Raw genomic sequence first — 22947 nt, forward strand, 5'->3', positions numbered from 1 at the left:
TTGGAGATAGAAGGGGGTGGTGAAGATTTCAGACTGACAGCAGAAGCAGATATCCAGGCAAGAGAGAAGTACATTTATATATATATATATATATATATATACATTTATTTTTTTTAAACATGGAAAAATTAAGAAAATAAATCTGTAAATTACCACACTCCACAAAAACACACATTAGAAGCTGACAGAGAGGAAAAGCAATGTGTGAGCTCCAGGACTGGTCACTGAAGTTGTCCTCAGGTTGGGGGGTGCTGGTTTGCAGAGCCTGGGATGCCCAGTGGTCCTGCTGCCTGTGGCAGGGCCATGGGGAGCGGGGCAGGAGGGCTCAGCCCAGCTGCATGGTGTACTGCTCGATGAGCTCCATGAGGTCGAAGGAGTTGGAGAGCTGCAGGCTGATGGTGTGGCTGTCCAGGGAGGAGGCTCCCTCCCGCAGCACCTGCTCGTAGTAGTACTCACAGAATTTGGGCACCAGCTGCAGCAGCAAAACATCAGGGTTAGGGGCAGCTGCCTGATGTAGCTGCAAAAACCTGCATGGCCCTGTCCTCCTGGAGTGCAGGGAGGAGATGTCTGGGGCACCCTTTGTCTCCCCTAACGCCTGAGGGTCCCTGTCCCTGGGCAGCTGCCCTCCACACCATCCCACGCAGACCCTTAGTGTTCACTGGCCCATTCTCAACCCGTGTTTTCCCTGGTCCCCAAGGGTTCCCTCCCTGGTTATGCAGCCCCCATGCCACCAAGAGTCTCCCTCCCCTGTCACTTAATTCCCCTACCTCTCTCAGCCCTCAAGGTACCCCCTCCTTGGGTATCCAGATGTCCATCTGCCCCAGATCCTGAGGGCTCCCAAATCCCCATCTCCACTGCACACTGAGGGCCTCCCTCCTTGTACACCCAAGCACTCACCTCCCCTGGCCCCTGAGGCTCCCCCTGCCCAGTCTCTGAGGAAACTTCATCACCTCTCCATCACCCAGGAGTCCCCATGCCTGGGCACCCAGAATCCCACCTGCCTCAGTCCCCAGGGGTCCCTCTTCAGACACCCAGACCCTCCATCTCCCACCCAACTTGACCTTCAGGGTCCCCCTCCTCAGCCACCCAGAGTCCCAGCTCTCCTGGCCTCCATGAGTCTCTCTCCTTCCCTGGGCAGCAGTGGGATCATGGTGGGTTTTGGCTACTGCACCTTGACCAGGATGAGCTTGGACTCCTTAGGCTTGGCCTTGGAGAAGGCCTGCCCAAAGCAGAGGTAGATGGTGAAGTCAGGGGATCGCCGCCTTTGGCCATTGCGGAAGTCCCTCAGCTCTGTGAGGCAAAACAGGGCTCAGTTTTGGGGTGAGCCTGGGGCCACACAGGGGCTGGGAGGGTTTGGATGCTTGTAACACCCTGGGGCTGGCTCCCTTGAGCCCCAAACCAGGCTGGGCAGGAAACAACACACGGGGAACTACGTGACAACCCTACCCACCCGTGCAAAACTCATTGAAGTCAAAGATGGGCGTTTCCTGGTCCCGGCAGAGCAGGTTGGGTGGGGGCTCCTCGACCCCCTCGAGCTGCTGGGACAAGGCCCAGAACACCTTGCACTTCTCCCGGCGGGTGGCAAAGACCTTGTAGGCGCGTTGCTCCAGCTGCAGCCCCGCAATGCCCAGCAGCTCCTCGGTGATGCGCCGCTGCTTGCTGTCGGCCAGGCTGGCGGGGCTGGGGAAGTGCACCACGTGCCAGGGGCACGGCGGCCCCGGCAGGCTGGGGGGCTGGTAGGTCAGCAGGCAGTGGCTGCCCCCCACCACCTCCCGGTGGAACTCCTTCCCCCGGTAGTAGATGGTGACATCCAGGATGGAGACGATGCCATCTGCACCAGGAAGTGATGAGAAGCCACATCCTCCAAACCAAAGCGGTCCCCCTCCTCAAACCTTATTATTACATATTTACTGTTAATAACTGTAATAATAATTTATAGCTATTAATAATTAGTAACCCTCACCTGTGTTATCCAGCAGCAGCCGTGGCTGTGGCACGGGGCTGGCGGCGGGCACGAACAACGTCGCCTCCGCTGTGTACTGCATGGTGACCGTGCCCTCCCTCAGGTGGCACGGCGGGGGCATGGCCCCTGCAGCGGGAGATGAGCAGCACTGTGTCACCATTCCAGCTGCCACCCTGGCCTATTCCTACCCCATTATGGCATTCCCAGAGCCAGGGCCAGATCCTGTCCCACGGCACCCACCTGCCTCCTCTGGTGGCACGAGGCCCGTTGGTTGGTAGGTGTCCAAGGTGGGCTGCTCCACCGTGGGCACCCACTGTGGAAATGTCGTGGGAGGGAAGCAGCTGTTTTGGCTGGTGTCTGCATAAGGCTGGAGCAGGGTGTCCTGTATTGGCTGGAGCACAGTGTCCTGGTGAAGCTGGAGCACAGTGTCCTGTATTGGCTGGAGCACGGTGTCCTGGTGAGGCTGGAGTATGATGTCCTGGTGGGGAGTGTCACCTGTGGGAAGGTGCTGGGATCACTCACCCAGGCAGTCACCAACTCTGCACCCCGCGAGCAGAGCTGGTCTCACCTGCGGGCACCCAGGATGGGGCCAGCGAGCCAAGGTTGCGGGGAGAGATGTCACACTGCTGCAGCAGCTCCTCCAGAATCGACAGCTCTGTGGGGTCTGTGCTTCCTAAGGGGCAGCACAGTGGGTATGATATCTCACAGCCACAAAATCACTCTCAGCTGAGCCTAGTGGGTGTCCTCCCCCACAAAAAGATTGTGGGACTAGTGCTTACCTGGGACAGCGATGGCTGAGGCCATGTCTTGGGGGTGGAGCTCCAGCTGGAAAGGGAAGGAGAATGAGATCTTACTGTTGTGGTTGTCAGGCACCCAGCCTCCCTCAGCCCATGTTTTGGCCAGGTGCCAGGCTGCAGCTTGAGAGCAATGTTTGTGGAGTGGCAGCAGGGCCCTCCCCTGGCCTGCTGTGCCTGGCTACCTGCAGCTCCTGTTGTGCAGCCTGCTGGTCCACCACAGGGTTGGCAATGCTGGAATCTCCCTCCTTGCTGTCCTGGAGAGTGGCTGAAAGGAGAGGACCAGGAATGGGAGGCCCTGAGATTGCCCACCCCATCCAACACAGCCCCTCCATGGGGCGAGGCTCACCTGAGACAACGGAGAAGACCTTGTGGGGGTCATCACCACGCTTGGAATGGTCCTGTTCCAGCCTGAATAAGTGCGTGCTGCTCAGGGCACAGCGGAAGTTGGTCTTCCACTTGGCCGGGTCCTCGGAGCCTTCCTCATACCGCCCACTGATCTTTGCCCAGGCCTGGGGGTGCAGGGAGGGGAACATGGGGTGCCTGGCTCCATGAGAATGGAGGTTTCCAGGGATGACTGGTCTTCCCCCACCTCCCTAGCTCCCTCCTGCTGAGGTCTATCCCACCATCCTATCCCACGCACCTTGAAGACCCTGAGGCTGCTGCCGGCGACCCCCATCCCGCCCACCTTGAGAATCTCCACGTCGCTGCTGGCGACACTCATGCCACCCACCTTGAAGACCTCCAGGTCACTGCTGGTGATGTCCTTCCTGGCGTTGTGCTTCCAGGGGACGCGGAAGATGGTGCGGGCAGAGTCGATCCAGCGCAGCCCCCGGTAGCTCCCGCTGTTGATGGCGTTCAGCAGCCACTGTCCGAACCGCAGCTTCTGGGCTTCCCTGCGGGCGGACACCGTCACCGGGGGGGACCGGGGCCACCCGGAGACGGCGACCCGGGGGTGCTGGGCGCCGCTTACCCATCCTTCTTCGGCGCTGCCATGGTGCCGGGTCCGCAGAGCCGCCGTGCCGTGCCGTGCCGTGCCGTGCCGTGCCGTGCCGTGCCGTGCCGTGCCGTGCCGTGCCAGGCAATGCCCTCACCCGCCTCCTTCCCGATCCTTTATCCGCCCCTCCCGTTTTCCTGGAAATCACGTGTCCCTTCCGAAAGTGAAAGCGCCGCCGCTGCCGCGCGATGCTCCGGCCGCGCCGCGCACGCCCCGCCCCGGAGGCTCCGTATTGAAATAAATAAACCGGACCTAAAGCTGAGCGTGGGAATCCCGGAGCGCGGGGGATCGGCCGCACCCCTTCCAGCGGGGGCTTCCCGGAGCTGGAAACCCCCGGGCCACGTCCAGATGTTTATTTTAATCCTTCTTCTCCCGGCTGCCTTGGCTTGCACGCTAAGGCCGTGTGCCAGAAGTGACCAACCAGTGAAGGGCAGAGTGCGGCGGGCCGCGCTGGGCACCGAGGCAGAGCGGAGGCAGCCCGTGCCCCCGCAGGAAGGGGGTCAAGGGCAGCCGCAGCGACCGCCCGGCTCTTCCCGGAGCCCTTTGAGCTCTGTGGGGAGCACTGAAAACAACCCGAACTCCCTGAGAGGTTTTTCGAGTTCCTTACCAAAGGACCAGGAAAGGGTTGTGAAAAATGCGTATTTTATGATTGGCTTTTTGCAAATATTAAAATGAATATTCTATTTGTTATGTTAGAAAGTTATGTTGTATTAAATTTGTTAACTAGTGTGTTGAATATAGTTTTAGGTTATAATGTTAAAATAGAAACTATGAATGTGGGATATTTTTTTAAAGAAAGGAATGAAGTACTTGCACCAGATAGCAGCCACAGAACACCTAAATCTTCCAGAGAAAATGAATTTATTGCTTCATTATCAGAAGAAACTAACTTCTTCCAGCCTCGCTCAGCCCTGAAGACACGGTTAGGATTAAGAGGAAGAAGCTGACACTGACCAGACAAAATCCTCTTTTTGAATGGATTTATGCATAATGTATAAGGTGTATGAATATGCAACAGGCTGTTGTTCTTAAGGGTTAATCCTCTGTTAACGTGGCCCCTTTTTCGGGCTTATTTTGTCCAGAAAGAGGTACCCAGATTGTCTGTAACTCTTTGTTTTTTATTGTCTCATATTGTCCTATCCAAATTGTCCAAATTTTTTATTACTCTAATTATATTGCTATTTTGGTAATAATTTTATTACTATTAAACTTTTAAAATTTTAAAAACAAGTGATTGGTGTTTTTCACAGGGTGGAGGGGTCAGTGGGGCTGAAGCATGGGACTGCAGCCTTTTTCCCAATGTGCAGCTTGTTTTTGAGGAAATTTTTTTCTTTCCAGGAACTCCCTTCTGCCTACTAGGCACTCTACATGGTTTTTCAGAACACTGCCTGCTGTTTCCCAGGAATTTCCCCACTTCCTTCCTAAAAAATCCCCCGTTGCTCTCAGGAAATTTCCCAGTTGCTTTGCAGGCTATTTCCTCCTTGTTTCCTGGGAAATGTCTTTGCTGCTTTCTAGAGTGCTCCATCCCTGTCTACAATGTTTCCCTCTGTTTAGAGGATGGATCTCCATTGCTTTCCTGGGGAATTTCCCCATGACTGTTACTCCCTGGTGAAAGCTCATGTCTCTACAAACAATTTGCTGGGTGAGGGTTGGGTGTTAAGGTCTTTGAAATGGGTCCCGGTGTCTCTACCGACTTTGGGCAGCAGGTTTGTTGCAGAGCCCAGGCAGTTCTGCTCCTGAAACAGACAAGGGTCTGCACAGCCCGAGTTCCTGAATTTTAGGGTAAAACGGTAGGTGCAAGGTGGGATACGTGGTAGGTGGTTCTGGAAGGCTGAACCTTCCTGGTGCCTCAGCCAGTGGGGAAAGGGAGAGGGCAACATGCAGCTGGGAGCTGAGGATAAAAGGAGAGTGCCCCCTCTGAAACCTCCAGAGAGAAAATGCCACAGGTGTCTGCCTTGGTGGAGTTTCTCACTTTATTTGAATAAAGTTGAAGAGCTCCTCTGCCTTCTTTTTGGACACAAACCTCTAGCCTTTGTGGATTTTCCTCACACTGGGAAGCAAGAAATTCTCTCCCAAGAAGTATCATTCATCCTCTCCAGGCAATTCCCCTTTTGCTATCCACCAATTCCTCCTCTGCATTCTGGGAAATTTCCCCTCTTGGAAATGGCACTCTTACTTAAACAATGTCGCTTCTGCTTTTCAAGAATTTCCCAGGTGTTTGAGGGAATTTCCTCGTTGCTTTCATGGAATTTCCCTCCTTTTATTTCTAGGCTATCCCCCCTATAGCCTTGTAGGAAATTCCCCCATTGCTTTCTAGAAATTCCCTGAATATTTCCCCCTTTGTTTTCAAGGACTTGTCCCTAGTTCTCACATGGAAATTCCTACACTGTCCTACAGAAATTGTCTTGTCTCCTTTGTAATCCAGGACATTCAGCTTTCTAGGGTGGTTTCTCCTCTTGATTGCCAGGATTTTTCCTTTTGTTTTGAAGGAATTTCTCCCCAGGTTTTTAGGAAATTTCATCCTTCTGTTCCAGGAAATCCCACAAGCCAGAACTGGCTCAGCACCTGAACCCAGGACAGGAGCATTCAGCAGATCCAGCAAAATGTATTTAAGGGCAGTGAACACCGTGAAACCCAAAGAGGGGCCAGGAGAGCCAGGTCAGAGTGGCAGCAAGGGACAAGGCTGACATGGACAAGGTAAGGCTGGAAAGGGCCCGGGGTGGGTGGAGGGACCCTCTGCCAGAGGAACAAGCGGGAAGAGCAAGGAGCGGTGCTGGCTGCTGGCTCCTGCCCCAGGACAAGCAGCACTTGCAGGGAGACGAGCAGGGGCGTGTTTATTTACTTTCATTCCTCAATGTTGCAATCAATGCAGAGTGGTTTCAGTTAATAGGTGATTAATTCCATTGGTGGGAATTCTTCCATTTTAAACTTTTTTTTTCTTCTTTTTGCAAGGAGGACCCTGCCTGCCTGGAAAGGGGGGTACCTGTCCTGCACGGCCACAGCTGTTATCCTCTGCCACCTCCCCAGGTCCTGCTGGCTCAGGGACATGTCCAGGAAACTAAAAATCACCCTCATTTATGTCACCAGATCCTGCACAGTGGAAGAAGAGCTGGAGATTTCAGGAGAGTCAGTTTCACAAAGAAGTTTTTAAAGCATCCCGAAGGACAAGGAGAGCTTTCCCTGAACCTCAGCCCTTCACTGCACCAAATTTTCCTCCAAACTTAACCCCACCATACAAACCTGCGCCCCACGCACATCCCTGCAGCCACAAGTCACCCATTTTCCAGGGACAATCCTTGCAGGAAGAAGGGAAAGCTGAAACCTCAAAAGTTTTATCAGCAAGGTCTCTTTTGGGGACCCTCCCTGTAAATCAAAAAGCAGCAAGGAACCTTAAGCACCTTAAAGAAAAAAAAAAATAAAATAAACCTTTCTCTTTTAATCCACCCAAGGGAAATCCAGAGCAAGAGCAGCATCACAGCACTACACACAGCACAGACATCTATCATTGCCTTTGCACAGATTCCTTCCAAGATACACGGAGAAGTCATTAAGAAAAAAGAAAAGAAAAAGAAAATTATTCACATATGCGAAGTGACAAGTAACAAATCAGCCACAGAACAACTTTTTCAAAGAGAAAAAGGATGCATCAAGGAAGAAGGCCCTCAACATACAGGTTTCACAAAAACCTAACCAAAGAGCGGTGAAACAGAGGTGGTTTTCTTTTAAACATTAAAAGCAAGGATATTTAAAAAATTAATTTAAATACACATTCAAAACACAAACACCAAGCAGGCGCCTGGAGAATAAAGCAAAAAGAAGGAATGAAAAGTGAATTCAACCAGTTTAATTTCAACACCAAAGTTGGGTGGATCGCACCAAATGGAATAAATAACGGAGAAGATCACACTGGGTTGGTAGATCTCACACTTAAGATCATTTAAACTAGAATTAATTACACAGCCCAAGAGAGTAGTGAATGAGGAATTCCTCTGACAAGTGATATTAGCTGGGGCAGTGTCCCTTTGACAGAGCAGGCTGTAGGTGTGGATTTGCCCCCTGCCACCCACCACTGATCCCTACCAGGGAGCAAACAGGGTGTTTTGTGATGCTCGGGACTCACCCCCTCAAGTGCTGGACACACAAAGCTCCCTGCTCAGAGAATGTGAACCCTCTGCCTCTTCCACACCCACTGGCTCCAGTCACACCCAAGGCAAACATCAGAGCACAACCAGACCTTGTGTTCTCACCTGGCAGGGTGAGCCCACAGGTGCAGCATTTCTACTGCTGCTCCATGAGGCTGGGCAGTGCCAGAGCTGGAGCCAGTGCCTCCTTCCACACACCTGGGGTCAGGCTGGGAAAAAATCAGATCAGCTGATCTACACCTGCAGCCACAGCTTTATCACTCTAGGGGTGGGCAGGCTGAAGGAATGTAAGTGGCTTCTTGTTATTTGGTTTTTCCTCCCCACAACCCTGAATAAAAAAATAAAAACAAAAAACCAAAACTCAAACAACCCCCCCCAAAACAAAAACAAAAACCAAACAAACAACCAAAAAACCCCAAAACAGAACTAAAGAAAATCCCCACAAAACAAAACAACCCCCCAAAAAACCAAGCTAATAAAACAAAAATAAAAACAAACAAAAATAAACAAACAAAAAACCCCCCCCCAAAACAAAAATAACTTGATCCCAAGTTCGTCTCCCTTCCGTGCCTGTAGCCAAGCAGGGAAGCACCTTTGGACATTCATGTGATCCCACAGACATGTTCCCTACAAAGCAGACACCTTATTTCTGCACCTCACCCGGATGTGCCTGTGACACCTGGTTAGGAGGGACATCCCTTTGCTTTAAAACAAAAATAATTACAAAATCAATAGGAACAGTCAGAATTCATTTAAGTCCAACTAGTTTTTTAAAAAGGGAGAAGGGAGGACTGAAGGTTTCCAGGCCAAGGAACTTGCCAGAGCCAGCATCCCCCCCACCCCTGCCTCCAGCAGCAATGAGATAAGCCCCCTTTGTGCAGCATTCACTCTTGACCCGAGGTCAGCAGAGCCAAGGAGGTGCTGAGGGGACACAGCTGCCCCTGCAGCTCCTCCTCAGATGGCTGGCAGCTCCAGGTAGAAAGGGAAACTGAGGTGGATGAGGATTGAAGTTATTTCTTTCCCATCTCTCCTCCTTCCCAAGACTGAGAGGAGACTTCTGGGTCTGCAAGCCCAGTCTGTGCTTACCAGTGTCCTTAAGAATGACAATTTAAAACCAAAAACCGGGAAATTAAAAGGAGAGAGAGAGAGAGAGACAGAGAGAGGAATAATTAATATTGTCCGTGGAAGGAGCGGGAGGGGGCAGGTTCCAGACGGCGGCAGAGCAGGGACTCTCTCTCCCCAGTCTGCCCATCTGGGCACCGGGTCCCTTTGTGCTGTTGCTGTGACATCGATCGACACGGATGGCGAACACGGGGATGAATCCAGTGCTGCAGAGGGCGGGAGGGCACACGCAGCCGCTCCAGGCTAGGCCTGGCGCTTGGGGAGCATGTCCAGCAGGAATTCCGCGATGCCGACGAAGTAGACGACTTGTGCAATGCCGAAGAGAGGAGCGATGACCAGGGCTCGGCAGTAGGCCCCTTTGAAGAAGGCCGTGGGCCCTTCCCTCTGCCAGATCTTCCTGGGGAGAAATGGCACAGACAGGTAAGTGTCCATCCCACCCCTCCACCGTGCCAGGACAGCCCCTGGTCATGCCCCGCCTTTCTGCCTCCCTCCAGAGACTAAATCCAGGCCAGCGCTGTTGCCTGGCACAGCCCCCACAGCAAATCACCCATCACTGCCCAAGTGCTCTGCAAGTGGCCGTGCAGAAACCTGCCCCATCCCTGCACCTGGCTGCCCGTGTCTGGAAGTACAGCTAAGACAACCCCATGCCTGCATCAAGAGGTCTCCCAGCTCAAAAGAACCACCTTCAGCATGGGACAGAGCAGATGCAGGAGTGGCTGCCCGTGTCTGTAAGTACAGCTAAGACAACCCCATGCCTGCATCAAGAGGTCTCCCAGCTCAAAAGAACCACCTTCAGCGTGGGACAGAGCCAGATGGCAACAGATTCTGGCTACCACTGAAATACAAAAGCAGAAAAAGTCCCTTCATGTTTTGAAGCAGTCAGACCATAGTTTAGCAAAGGATCAGAGGATAATGCAGCTGGGGACAGCCCACTGGCAGTGCTCCTGCAGACACTGTGTAGAGCAGTCCCAGGAGGGATATGAGACTCAATACTGTAAGATTTTCCAACAGTGGGGCCTTGGGAGAGACTACAACATTGCCTCCCTTTGCAGAAATAAAATCTCAGTGTTATGACTACTGGGGTTTGGACAGAAGTATTTAAATATAAATGCTATCTTTTTCTTGCTCAATATGGAAAGAAGCTCTCTTTTATAAAACTATATATATACATCTGCTCATATATCTATGTATATCTCCAGATAGATTGAGAAAAGCACAGGGACAGAGGGAACGAAGCACAGCTGCTGGCTGGGTCTAGAAGCTGCACTGCCTGCCTGGCAGCAGGCAGCAGCAGCTGCCAAACAGCTGATGTGGTGCCTCTGTCATGAGGAGTCTTACTTGGTGCAGTCCAGGATCCCCGAGTAGGTGTCCTCATTGACTCCTCTCTGCAAGGACTGCAGCCGCGTTTTGATCACTGGGAGGAAAGAGAGGGGAGACACTGGTGAGCACTGGAGGAATAGCAGGCAGGAGCTACCCTGAGAGTAATGTCTTTGAAATGGTCAAAACAAAATTACCAAGAATACAGACCATTTTCATACATTTATCAGGGAAAACAAACCCATTCCTTTGCAAATGGATAAAAGAAACACAAAGCCACCCAAAACCCAACCCCTCCCTTCCTCACTGTGATCAAGGTTTCAAAAGCTGACTGAAGCTTTAAACCTTCCAAATTAGAAATGTCTCTGCAAAGTGGAAACTTATTTTCACATGCTCATCTCCTTCAGGAAGAGGTACCTAAAACACACAGTTCCGCTCCTACATTTCTTCACACCTTGGAGCATGTGCAATACTGGGGAGGGAGCAGTGACTTTCTGCTGTTTTTCACAGGAGGGAAACCAAGGTGGTATTTAAGGCAGATGCTGTGGAGCAGGAGAAAAGGCCACAGATCTGAAGCTTCCCCTGTTTGTCCCAGACAATTTTAAGACCACTTGTGGTCTGCATATTATCGCTCCACATGGAAATGAGAATTTCCTGCCAAGAATATCTGAAATAAATGACACTCTCTTCCTGACATACCTAGTAAGCACTGCAAACCTCTGTGTAAGCTGTGGCCAAAGTTGTAGCACAGCTGAACTCACACCATCAGAGCTGGAGGCAGCAGAGCTGTCCCTTTCTGTGTGCTCATGCTGCAAAAAGGCTGGTACAGTTACCCTCCTCCTCACCTGGCCCAGCCTGGGCCTCTGAGTCCTGTCACTTGGCATCAGGCCACCAGCACAGGTTGCTCAGGACTCACCATCACAAGGATTGACAGCCACTGCAGCCGTACTGCCAGCCACACATCCAGAGAGGAAGGACACGTAGAACGGAGCCTTGACATTGGGGTCTTTCTGGCCCAGCTTGTTCAGGTTTGCAAACAGCGGGAAGTAAACAATGGAGAATGGGACATCCCTGCAGTGGGGCAGGAAAAAAGAAAGAAGAAGGATGAGTGAAGTCAGCAGAGGACACCAACAAACTGAGCAAAGGAAGGGCTGCAAGCATCACACACTGGCAGCACAGCCACGAGCTGAAACTCAGTGGGGCAAAAGTGACTGGACAAAGGAGAACAGGCCCATAGGAGGCATGCAGCCCTCTAGGATCAGTGGGCTCCCCCTTTTCTTCAACACTCAAACCAAAGACACTGGCACATTCAGAGGTCAATTGTTTTGACCACTTTTGTTAATTACGAGAGGTTCCATGCTGCCCTCCATCCCCCTGGGTGCTGCGTTAGCTCTACCTTTGTTAAAGCTAGAGGACAGTGACACTGTGAAAGCCCAGGCAAGGAGTGCCAGAGCAGACACCGGTCCTTGCATCCAAGGTGCTCTGTGGCCCAGTGCCCATGCACACCCTGGGGTCTCAGGCTGATGGTTTTACTTTGCCAGTTCACAAGGACTTCTGTGCAGTGAAAATACAGACCGTGGGGCAGACAAAAACCTTTCACAGAAAGCAGCAGGATTAAATCTTGTAGGAACAAAAAAACCTCCTCCCTCACTTCTCTGACCTTCCCTTCTTTAGTGTACAAAACCTGTGCATGGAAAACGAACTAAACCAAGCCCACACCCGCTGAAGCCATCACCTCCTTTGCAGGCTCATCCCTGGGAAGGGTAGTGCCTTAGACCCAAGTCTGGGAACACCAGAGCCCTGTGCTCAAGCCCAAGCCACCTACCTTAGCAGCGTGGCTCCCAGGCCCTTGTAGAGTCCGGCGATGCCTTTGCTCCGCAGCAGCTCCCGGGTTATCTGGGTCGCCGTGGGGCGCCGTTCCACGGCCGGCTCGGCCGCCGCGGCGGGGGAGGAGGAGAGCTGGGCCTGCGCCGCCATGAGCTTCTTCTGTGCCGCTGGGGAGCAGAGCGCCAGCACCGGTCTGCAGGGGCCCCGCTGCGGCCTCCTGCCACCCGGTGCCGGGACACGGAGCCACAGGGGCAGCACAGCACGCGGACAAAGGCAAGGCAGCTGCCCTGCAAGCTTTACCCCCCAATGTACCCATCTCCCTCAGCCTGTCCCAGGCTGACAGCGCTGCCACAGCACAAGGCTGGCTGTCGGCTGCGCTCTCCCAGCAGCTGGTTTGCCCGAGCCTGTCACACACCATCTCCGCAGTGCAGGGAACAAGAGCTGCTGTGGGCAGGCCGGGGACAGTCCCTGCTTCCAGCTGTGGCCCTGAGCTGCCAGTATAACAAACAAGATGTTCATAAACGAGACAGCTTCCCAAGTTCTGTTCTTTGCGTCCCTCCCCTGAAAGCAATCATTAACCTGGGGAGTTTCTTGGTCACATTTATAAACACATCCTGGTTTCTCAGTCACGTTTATAAACACATCCTGGTTTCTCCCACTTTTCCAGCTGATGCACTTCGGCCCTTTGGCCAGAAGATGGAGAGCACTTCACTCTGTAAGCAATCCCAGCACATCACAGCTCTCCCACCACACAGAGAACAGGCTGTTCACAGCATCGGAAACCTCTCCTGAACCCTCAAACCACGGCTTAAATCCTTCCAACATTTTAAAATAATACGCACAAAGAGGATAAGGTCTGCAGTAGAACCAGTGAAGAGAGAAAAGAAAAAGTAAATCCGTGATTATTCAGGAATGCCACATCAAATGAGAGATTAAAGGACAAATTGGCCCATTTTCCAGGAAGGGCCATAATGCTGGTATCTAACAGTGTCACGCAGGGCTCCTGGGAAGTGAGGCTGTAGCCCAGACTGACCTCTGGAAGAGACTAAGGAAAGAGCAAGCAGCTCTTTCCCCTGGAGTCTCCATGCCAGAGTCTGGTCTCTGTTCTCACCAGAAACACTCCACAGTGTTTCAGCCAAAAGGCTCACACTCCCTCCTGCCTCTGCCTGCCAGCTCATGCCCACAGTCCCAAGAGCCTGATCCCAAATTTCATTCAAATCCAGTGCTCTGGGAGAATTTTATTTACTGTTTCAACCAAAACAACTGCTGTTTTTGTCAGGGAGAAAAAAAGAGTACAAGGGGAGACAAGTCATCTGAAAATAACACATCCCCTTGGGAAGCTGTTGGGGAGGTGCTACAGGGGGGTAGAACAGAGAAAAAACAGACATCAGAAAACATGGAGATGGAGGAAGCAGCACAGAAAAGGCACTGGAGGATGTTAATCCCTTCTTGGGTGCACAGGATCTGCCAGGTTTGAATCACTCACAAGCTGACCACCCAGTTAGCTCTCCTGTCTCTCCATCCACCAACAGCATTTGCTGTTTTGCTTGCCAGCCCTATTGCTTTAAGCAAAAAACCCACCACCTTTTGTAACTGCAAGGGCCTCTGCAAAGCCAGCTGAGCAAAGTGTGGGGGGAAGTAAGCTGGGAAGGGGAGGAGAAACTTTGGCTACATCTGTGGTATCTCTGACGTGGGAGAGCAGGGGGAGGGAAAAGGTTTTCTCCACTCATCCTCTCAGCTCTTCCCTGAAAGCCCAGTCCCAGCTCCTTCCCCTCTCCCTGCTGAGGGCACAGGGAAGAAAAAGTCCACGTACCAATGCGTCCTGCGTCCTGCAGCTGGATTTTGAGCATCTCCATGGGAGTGGTGACAATGACCTGGCAGGTACCTGCACCACAGCCTGCCAGCATCTCCCTCAGCAGTGTCAGCTTTTTCCTGCCCAACGAAAAGAGAGAGAGTCCATCAAAGGAGGTGGCCTTGAATAACACTTGAGCAGCTGGGTACAAAGCTCGGGGCACATCTCTGACACTGGGGGTTACAGGAAAGGCAGCCAAGGGGACAGCAGAACCTGCTAGGCCGACAGTTCAGCACAACCCTGGCTTGGCATCTCTGCCAGCACCACCTGACTTGGAGAACAGACTCATTTTGTCCTCAGAAACAGAACATTCAGAAAAGCCACAAGCCCCGTCAGAACAGCCCCAGACAGGAGCACACAGCCCCCTCCACCCACAGCCAGAGCACTGCAGCTCTCTTCCAGCCTGATGATGCCCCTGATCAGGGCACAGCTTTCAGAAAGGGTATCACTTCAGAGGGCAGCAGAGGACCTGAGCATTAAGGGGGATAAGCAGCTTTCCTCCTGCCAGCCTAGTCCTTTAAAAATTGTCAACAAACATAGGTCACAGGACACGGAGCAAGGAGGGAAAATATTCTACTTGCTGCTTTGGAGTTCTCTGAGAAAAGCAAAGTAAATAAACAGTGAATATGAATCAGGGAGGCAGTTCCTCTGTGGTTAGGAGCTGTTTCATGTTACCAGGTTTTCCAAACCTGAACAAATAGCCTTTGCACTAAACTGGTCCTCCCTGAGAGACAAGGGATGGGATGGACCTCCAGCAATGAAGATTTGTGCATTGTTTGCACTACAGAGCAGGGATTATCAGCAACATGTTCTCACGCAGCAAAATGCATCATTTCATTGTTCCCTCCATTCCAAAGCTATGAAAGAGCACAGCTAAGACTAAAAAAAGGAACTCAGGATGTAAAACCTCGTAAAATTTTCAGAAAGTGATATGTTTTTGCCCTGTAAAAAAACCTCACGCCTTGGCACCAGAAAACATAGACTTGATTAAAAAGTACACCTGACCTGCTCTTTTCTAAAAGGGTTTAAAAAAGAAGTGTGTATAAATCACACAGCCAGAGAGAAACAGCCTCCTCTTTTTTCTGTTTTAAATGCAAGTACCATTTTTACCTCCCTCGGCCCTGCTCTGCAGCAATACCTCACCTTAACCAGCCCAAGGCACATCCCCACACTGTGGCAAAAGCACTCCCACTGTGATATTCCCCATTCCCCTGCACAGCCCCTTGCCAGGGGTTTCACAAGCACACACACACAGCACAGCTGTGGGACAGTGGGCCAGCAGTTTCATTGCCAACCCTATGGGAAAGGGAGGGCAGATGCACAGTAATAATCCTGCTGGCCCACCACGTAAGCTGGGCTGATTTCTCCACCTCTCATCTTCTCCAGGGAGGATATGAGAGCAAGGGATTAAAGGCACAGAGCCACAACAGAGATTACCAGTGACTAAATATAGAGCTCTCCTATAAGGCTGAAAGAAGGAATATTTCAGTCTCCCCTTTTCAAATTTCCCCACAGATTAGGAGCTGCAAAGAACAATCCCTCCCATGGAATTACCCACATGGGTGCTGAAGTGTGCACAGCAGGTTTTCCTGGAGGTGTGGGGAACTAGGGTGTGTAAATCCAGAGGTTCCCACTGCCACTGCCACTTGGAGGCAGTCAACTTGTGCCTTTTGGGTGGCCTGAAGCACAGCACCAGTCTCTGAGTGGCTCGATACAGTCAGCAGCAAGGCTGCACAATCCCCAGCCTGGCTGTGGAAGGGAGCAAACCACCCAAAGGAGCTGGCTGCCACAATCTCTCTTTGGCACAGCAGAGCATCTCCCACTTTAGCAATAGCCCTGGAGCATCCCTAGAGTATATATCTTCTGGCTTTCATCCAGGGTGACTGCTTTGATAACCAGTTCAAAAAGATCAGGAAGATTTGGCCTACATATTCATCTTGGACCATTATCCCAGCCAACTAAAGTCAGCCATGACTTGACTGAATTCCATGGAGCTATGCCAGTATGGCCCAAGGAAGGATTTACACATGTGGGTGTATTTTAGAAATGTCAAACAGGTACATCAAAAGCATCTAGAACAAGGGCTTTCAGCTTTTGGTTTGCACATCCTGGGAACTGGGGAGAGTCCAAGAAAAGAAGTAGCTTAAAATAAGCAAATCTTTTGACAGGAGGTTTAAAAGCTGCTATACAGGGGTCAAACTGCCTTTGCAAAACCTCACCAGTCTGCACATAAAAAGGAAAGTTTGAAAACTGTTCATCTCTAGACAACAAAGGAGTTTAAATATTTAAGGCACCAGTGGCCTTATCTCAGTGGTTTAAAAAGCAGCACATCTCAACTAACTTCAAAAGCTGCAACACCAGCAAAGATCTGGTCCTACAAATGCAGAAACCATCTTTTATCACAGCAAGAGAGTGTTAAATATAACATATACACAATAGCCTCAAACTCTGCACTGGCACAAATCAGTTGTTCTACATTTTTTACTGGCATACCATTAATTTGTGACAAGTAAAAATGTCACATGGGAAGGGGAGGAGATACATGCTTGATTTAGAGTTTCAAACTGGAACCAAAAAATAAAGTCTAAAAAGAGAAACTAAAGGTTTATGGAAGGCTTTTGGGGAGCAATCAGTTCAAAGTTAGGATCTCTGACACCATTGATATATTGATGTCACATGGGAGTAGTTAGGATTTTTTTCAAGTTTCTCAGAATCTTGACCATGTGGGAATTTACTGTGTTTGGGCAGAGACCAGAACCAGCCATTCTGGAATCAGGATGACAACATTTCCAGAGAGGAAATCTCTGAGCTAAAGAAACATCCATCCAAAGCAATCCATTTCTATTTCCCACCCAAAAGGCTACTGACCCCATCTTGGACATAACCTTTCTCACTCATAAAATAACCTCTGCCTGTGTCTGTCAGCCCAAGAGGTTGCAGAAAGCTCCCCAGGAGTTTTCAAAGCAGACAGAGCCAGTTCCTTTCAAACAATTTAAATAGTGGGTCTTTGATATAGATTAGAAGACCAGCACATAGGAGCTGTCCTTCAGAGGAAGAGCACCCTCTCTGCCACAGTCACAGGGGGTATGAACACAAACTGCCCTTTAATCCAACCCCTGATTTTCCAAGGGGGAACCAGCTACTGCAACTGCACTTCAGAAAAGCTGGAGCTATGCTGCTGGAAATGTAAAAGCAATACAGTTCCCACTAAAAGCTCCCTCTCACTTCTAGTGCCAGATCAAAAATGCCTCAGACAAGCCAAATAAAGTACTGATGTGGAACAGATACATCTCAAAGTAACACTGCCAGATTAAATGTTGATCTGGAAGTCATTATTCCAGGAATGTGCAGGAGCTCTGTGTTGCATGTTTGGGCTGAGTCAAGAGGAGGCTGACTCTACCTGCATCAGGTTTGCCCTGGCAGGAAATTCCAAGTGTTTTGTTTCAATGTGAACAGTTGTGGAAGTCAACAATGGACAGGGTAACACGACTGAGCATGTTGAACACAGACACAACCCACATTTCATCCCAAGACATGTGCCTGGAATGATGACAAGGACAATGCTCCTCCCATGGGTGCCTTCTGTGATTAAACAGCACATTTCTATCTCCCTCCAGATTAACAGCTGAAAGTGCATTTGCTTTTTGGCTGACCTTTGATGTCAACAGCTTCAACCCACTGCAACTGCCTGGCCTCTGTGTGCTAAATAAAAGAGCTCTCCCCAAACAGCTGTTCCTGAATTGGCACAGTGACATTATCAGCTCCTCCTTCTCTAGGGGAAGGGGAGAGATTTCCCCACTTCCAAGTCTCAGCGAGTTGAATGAGGGCTACCTGCATTAAAGAAATGTCTGAGTATCCAGTGGATAACTGCAGGAGAGGCTGCCTGGGCACACCAGTGCCAAAGAAAGACCAAGCACAGTGTGTGCAGGGTGATAGAGCAGCTCAGCACCAGGGCTAGCAGCACCCCTTCTTCCTAAATTGAGACCCTCACTTTACAGCCTGACTAAGAGTATTCTGCAGCTCAAGGATCATCCAAGCCATGCAACTGATACTTAAACTCATGCCACAGAAGAGATGGTCCAAGTATTTTACGAGAGCCTGAAAGAAGAGCAGATGAAGGACAGAGCCCTGGGGAGATATATCAGCTGGGAAGGCAATGAACAACAAGCTCCAGTCTCCACAACTGCATAAGACGGAAGGAAAAATACCTTGCTTGTCCCAGGATTACCAGTTGGCTATTTCTCTTCCCTGTGCAAAGATACAAGACAAGAGGAAGCAGAATAGAAGAAAATTTGCTAGCATCAGCAGAGGCAAAATTAAGTCAGTCATGCTGGTCTTCCTAGGAATCCGAGCTGCTAAGACAGCAGATTGCCAGCCTTTGCTTCAGAACAGCAAACAAAATAAAGGTCAAGATTAAAGAGGACAGGGTAAGTAAGGGAACAACACCTTGGAGAACAGCAGCAGGAAACTCTTCAAGGGACACTGGCAAGTTTTTATGAGCAACAAATTGCTTATGTAAGAAGGCATGAGACACTTTTTACTGCAGCCAAGGCAGAATATTTAACCAAGAACCTGAAAAATGAACAAAACCTGGCAAACACACACCCAACAAAACAGCTATCTGGCACTCCACACTTTGGAGATAAACACAAAACCTTGTAGGGCATTTTAAAGGAACTGGTTTTATGAAGTGTTTAACATCCAAATTCAAAGAGGATATAAGAAGCAGGCAATATTTAAATCAATCAAAGAGGCCTCAAACACTGAGCACCCAATAATCAATGATGTACTTTAAATGCTGGTTACTTAATGTCTAAATTGCCTTCTCAGCTTCATAGCTAAGTGCTTTATAGCCAAGCACTTCACTTAGCCCTGGTGACTCCTCACATCCTCTGCTCTGGACAATGAAGCCACTTCTATTTTAACAGCAGCCATGAGACTGAGTCTCTCAACACATGCAGCTTCAAAAAGCCAGAGTTAAAAAAAATCCCATCTGTTTCCAGCAGCCTGAAGACCTGGGGTTTCTCCTCTCTCCACATTCTGCCTTCCCCAGCCTAGTGAAAACTCTTCCCCACAGAATGACACAGGAACAAAGACCTGCCTGGAGATTCTTCTGTGGGCCACCTTCTTCTCCTGGGAACTGGAGGCTCTCAGGTCAAAATCATCACAGGAAATTACTTGACCCTTATTGCCTTTGTCAGTCATGGTCATGGGGTGCCCTTCAGATTTGCAGTACCTTGGTCTCCCTCCTCTCCTCCACAGACTAACAAGCATGTTTTCAGCACCCACACAACTCAGTCAGGCCTCCCTCATTCCTAAATGACCAGGACAGCTTGGAAGGACCGACTCAGTTTTGTTTCTTGAGAAAACAAAAAAGCTGTAGCTGTAGGCTGTCATAATGGCCTTGACATCAAAATAGAAACTGGCAAAGATATAGAAACTGGCAAAGAAATAGAAACTGGCAAAGAAGCAGAAATGACGTCCCCCAGCCTGTAATCACACATGCTCCCTGCACCAGAAGGAGGGGAAAAGCATGGTACAGGCAGGAGTGCCTCCCTGAGCTAGCCTCAGAGTGGAGAGGGCTGCAGGAACACACACCTGCACACACAGGGCCTCAGAGAGCTGCACCAACAAGGGCACGAGATCCCTTGTGAGGACCTGCTGCCCCAGAGCTCTGCCCCCAGCAGTGTCCAAGGGCACAGTCAGGGAAAAGGGAGTCTAGCACAAACCTGTAGTGATAACATCCCTAAAATACTCTTCCAGCAATGCGCAGTCAGGAGCTTCCTACACCACAGGTGCTGTTTTCAGTCTGGCCTTTCAAAAATAGGCTTTATGCCACTTTTTTATCCTAGCAGTTTAAAAGCAATTTCAACACTAAGTTTTTCAAAGGATAAAAATAAATACATTAATGCACACTGAAAGCTGTTGTTTGACTTGAGGCTACTTTGAGTCATGCTGGATTTGCCACACTCTCTGTGGTCCACACATGCTTCCTCCTCTTGCACATTGAGGTCTATTTTAATACCACATATTTTAATCAGCAAATACTGGTAAAACAGGGATATTTTATAAGAAAAGGATTACCAATTCGTGCAACATATTTCAAGCAAGACAAGTGCTAGATGCTTAGCACAAAGGCATTCAATGTAAACAGGTCTAGAATACTTCTGCAGCTTTGAGTCAGAGAATCCTCTGGGATACTGACCTAAGGGCACAGCATCTATGAAAATACACAGCAGACAGACTGGCTTGTGCAAAAAGGACTTTGATGGAGCTGAACCAAGATCTTGCTGATCCAGCCTTACATTGATCCTAACCCCCCCACTGTGCTTTGCCCAAAGTAACACCTTGACTCATGGAATTACACATCAAGAGATGAAACCACATTCATGTGCCAGGCAGCTCCAGGCTTCACCTTTCTAACCCCAAGCTAGTTTGTCTTTCATAACTAGGCTTTGGCTGGAATTGTGAAATAGGTGGCCCAGCCTTGTGATGAGCTAGCAGGTATGCACCCTGTTGGGTCCTGGGTAGGAGAGGCCTTTAAATTCCAGCACTGCTAATCCTGCCCCATCTTACCAAGGAAACTGGGGAGGATAGGATAGAAGCATCCCAAGGGAGAAAAACTGACAGATCCCACATTCATAGCCTGTACCAGCCACAGCAAACCTGCAAGGCATTTTTCTTCCCATCATATTTTGGGGTGACATTTCTAAGTAGAAATACTTTAAATCGTCTATCACAGTAGTATCAAGGCTCTGTCTCTCTGTCCTACTCATGCTGGCTACCCTCAAGAGCACAGCTGACCAGATTTCACTCATCCAAGCCCACCATGGTGATTAAATGAGATGAGTGACTCTGACTCCACGTGCTGCCTAGCTCTTGTCACCTAAGTGTGGCCCAACATCTCTTTTCTCTAAAAGAACTAAAATGCTCTGTGTTGAGACACAAAGACCTCCCACTACCTGGGTGGTATCATGCTCCTGCTCTAGGTCACTGTAGTGCCAGACCCATCAGTATGTAAGATTTAGGAGAACAGGGTGTCTTGCTCTTGGAAAAATTCTCTAGCTCCTTTATTCTGAATTAAGTGCAGCATATCATCTATGTCATGTGTGCACCAGCCAGTGACCCAAAAGTCAAACTGGAAGAGGTCTGAGTGAAAACAGCTGCACCCCACTTACCCAAAGACCTGTTCAAAGCTGGACGCAGCACTGAGGCACACACACACACTTGTCCTCTGAGGAAGCCTTTACCTCTCATGGTGCAGGACATTGACTGACAGGCATGTCCCCTTTTAATGGCTGAAACATCACAGCAGTGATTGCTCCTCCAGAATGCCAAATATGTTGCAATGCTAGTCTGATTTCTTCCATGGAACCATTCCCTTAGTGGCAGTACAAGAGGCACCTTTTTGGGCCTGTACAAGCTACTAAGCCCCCAGTTGTAGGTGGTGGCAAAGAGCTGTGCTGCTATTTACTGCAGTACACCAAGGTGTGCTGGGCTGTCTGCTGCAGGGATGAGACACACCACTTGGTAGAGGACATCATTACCTCCCACTGTCTGAGCAGAGCACAGAAGAGACACTATTCAAAGACTTGAGTCAAAAAATCATGAAGAGCTGTGAGCCGATGAGTCACACGGACATATGTTAGCTGCTACTTTAAAGGACTCCAGAACAAAAGAAAAAAAAATAAAAGGTACAGGAAAAAAATGGATTCTCAATCTGTGTCAGTCCATAATCTCCACTACAGTTGTTGACACACTGATCTGCAGCAGCCAAGACTGACGTGATATGTTTTGGGAAGTTGTTAAGCTCAGTAATTGTGATGGAGCTTTGCATTTTCACTGAGGCCCCACCTCATAACTGTTGATTGGAATTGCTGGGATCATGTCCCAAGCAGGCTGTCATTTTAGCTACTGTCACTGAGGACTGCAGACAATGCCCTTGTCTGCTTCTGGGGAAAGGCCTCTCTCTGATGGGAGACACAACTATTTGCCATGCAATTTGGAAAATGTCTTGGTGAAAGCAGCATTAAATATTCAGGATCCAGCTCCTCTCAACTGCTCCAGCTTATGCCTTTTACTCACGTTTAATTCACATGAACCAAACTCCACTTGCAAGCTCAACCGGCCATTTTATTCCTTCAGCATTTATTTGAAGGTCAGCTGCTGCAAGTGACCTTAGTCAATTCAGATTTACCACCCCTCTAAAACTATTTCAAGGTACAAAAGGAGAAGAGGGGTGCTAAGTTTTGGGGTCTACAGAACTTGATTTGATACCCTTCCAAGCCAGAAGAATCATAAGAGGATCCAATAGGACGCTGAGGACAAGAGTCCTCCCAGCAGCTTTTTGAGCAATGATCAGTGACATTGGGTTCCTCTCAAATACTTAGACTACACATTCTGGATCTGCTAACCTTGGCTTAAATCTGGGACTATTTTTAGAAGCTCGAATAAAGAGCAGTCATCCAGTGGAGTGCTTCATGCTTCCCATTTTAGACATTGCATCCTTAGCCTGAACGTAATCACCAGCTGAGCTGTTCAAGGTCAACTCATATTTCAGTCACTGCACTATCCCATTGTACCTTTTCCTGATGTCTCACCAGACGTGTTGCAAGAGTCGGCGTCTTTTAAGCTGACTGCAGAAGGTCAATTCCCTACTCACCCATCTTTGGAGAGGTGATGCCGGAAGAAGTCATTGGCTGCCAGTTTGATAGCCTTTTCTGGTGTCACTAGAGTCAGGTTCACTGCAGCCCCTGGGCAAGGAAGAGAGAAAAAGGCCATTGGATAATGAGAATAACGGAATTGTTAACTGGATCTTTCAGGAATGTGTTGTAACTTATGCACAAAACCACAGACAGAAGCAGGAGAGCTTCCAGTGCACCAAAGAGATTTAGAAATACAAAACACCACTGAAAATTAACAAGTGTTTCTGC

At 49.7% G+C, this 22947-nt stretch overlaps 2 protein-coding genes across 6 annotated transcripts in view; both read right to left on the reverse strand.

The window, feature by feature from the left end:
* Positions 1-87: 87 nt before the first annotated feature.
* On the reverse strand, positions 88-4930 carry IRF7 (interferon regulatory factor 7). Of its 3 annotated transcripts, XM_041421090.1 has the most exons (11): positions 3731-4926; positions 3491-3653; positions 3107-3269; positions 2943-3025; positions 2743-2788; positions 2532-2636; positions 2204-2458; positions 1964-2089; positions 1451-1831; positions 1172-1290; positions 88-472 (listed from the first exon to the last, which is right to left on the reverse strand). In XM_041421090.1, exons 1-11 carry the CDS (start codon positions 3751-3753, stop codon positions 326-328), a joined length of 1611 nt encoding a protein of 536 aa, XP_041277024.1. In that variant the 5' UTR covers positions 3754-4926; the 3' UTR covers positions 88-325. The 3 variants fall into 3 exon arrangements, with proteins under 3 accessions (XP_041277024.1, XP_041277025.1, XP_041277027.1); XM_041421091.1 differs by lacking the exon at positions 1964-2089 and having other exon boundaries at positions 3731-4925; XM_041421093.1 differs by lacking the exons at positions 2943-3025; positions 3107-3269 and having other exon boundaries at positions 3731-4930.
* Positions 4931-9048: 4118 nt separating this feature from the next.
* SLC25A22 (solute carrier family 25 member 22) overlaps positions 9049-22947 on the reverse strand; it is a 50308-nt gene continuing 36409 nt past the window's right edge. For all 3 annotated transcript variants that reach the window (XM_041421125.1, XM_041421127.1, XM_041421126.1), the window contains exons 5-10: positions 22677-22767; positions 13976-14094; positions 12161-12329; positions 11252-11406; positions 10357-10432; positions 9049-9415 (exon numbers count right to left, since the gene is read on the reverse strand). In XM_041421125.1, coding sequence (XP_041277059.1) covers positions 9262-9415; positions 10357-10432; positions 11252-11406; positions 12161-12329; positions 13976-14094; positions 22677-22767 — 764 coding nt within the window. In that variant the 3' untranslated portion in view covers positions 9049-9261. The remainder of the gene's footprint in view (positions 9416-10356; positions 10433-11251; positions 11407-12160; positions 12330-13975; positions 14095-22676; positions 22768-22947) is intronic.

Source organism: Onychostruthus taczanowskii, unplaced genomic scaffold, assembly GCF_017590055.1.
Source record: "Onychostruthus taczanowskii isolate IOZ18803 unplaced genomic scaffold, ASM1759005v1 scaffold69, whole genome shotgun sequence".
NCBI classification, from domain to species: domain Eukaryota; kingdom Metazoa; phylum Chordata; class Aves; order Passeriformes; family Passeridae; genus Onychostruthus; species Onychostruthus taczanowskii.

Bases quoted from the DNA above. Each gene is read 5' to 3' on its own strand.
- IRF7 (XM_041421090.1), bottom strand. From the start codon at position 3,753: ATGGCAGCGCCGAAGAAGGATGG. The intron at 2,789-2,942 runs GTAGCCAGGCAC...TTCCCTTTCCAG, and splicing joins CTGCACAACAGGAGCTGCAG to CTGGAGCTCCACCCCCAAGA. The intron at 1,832-1,963 runs GTGAGGGTTACT...TTCCTGGTGCAG, and splicing joins GCTGCTGCTGGATAACACAG to ATGGCATCGTCTCCATCCTG.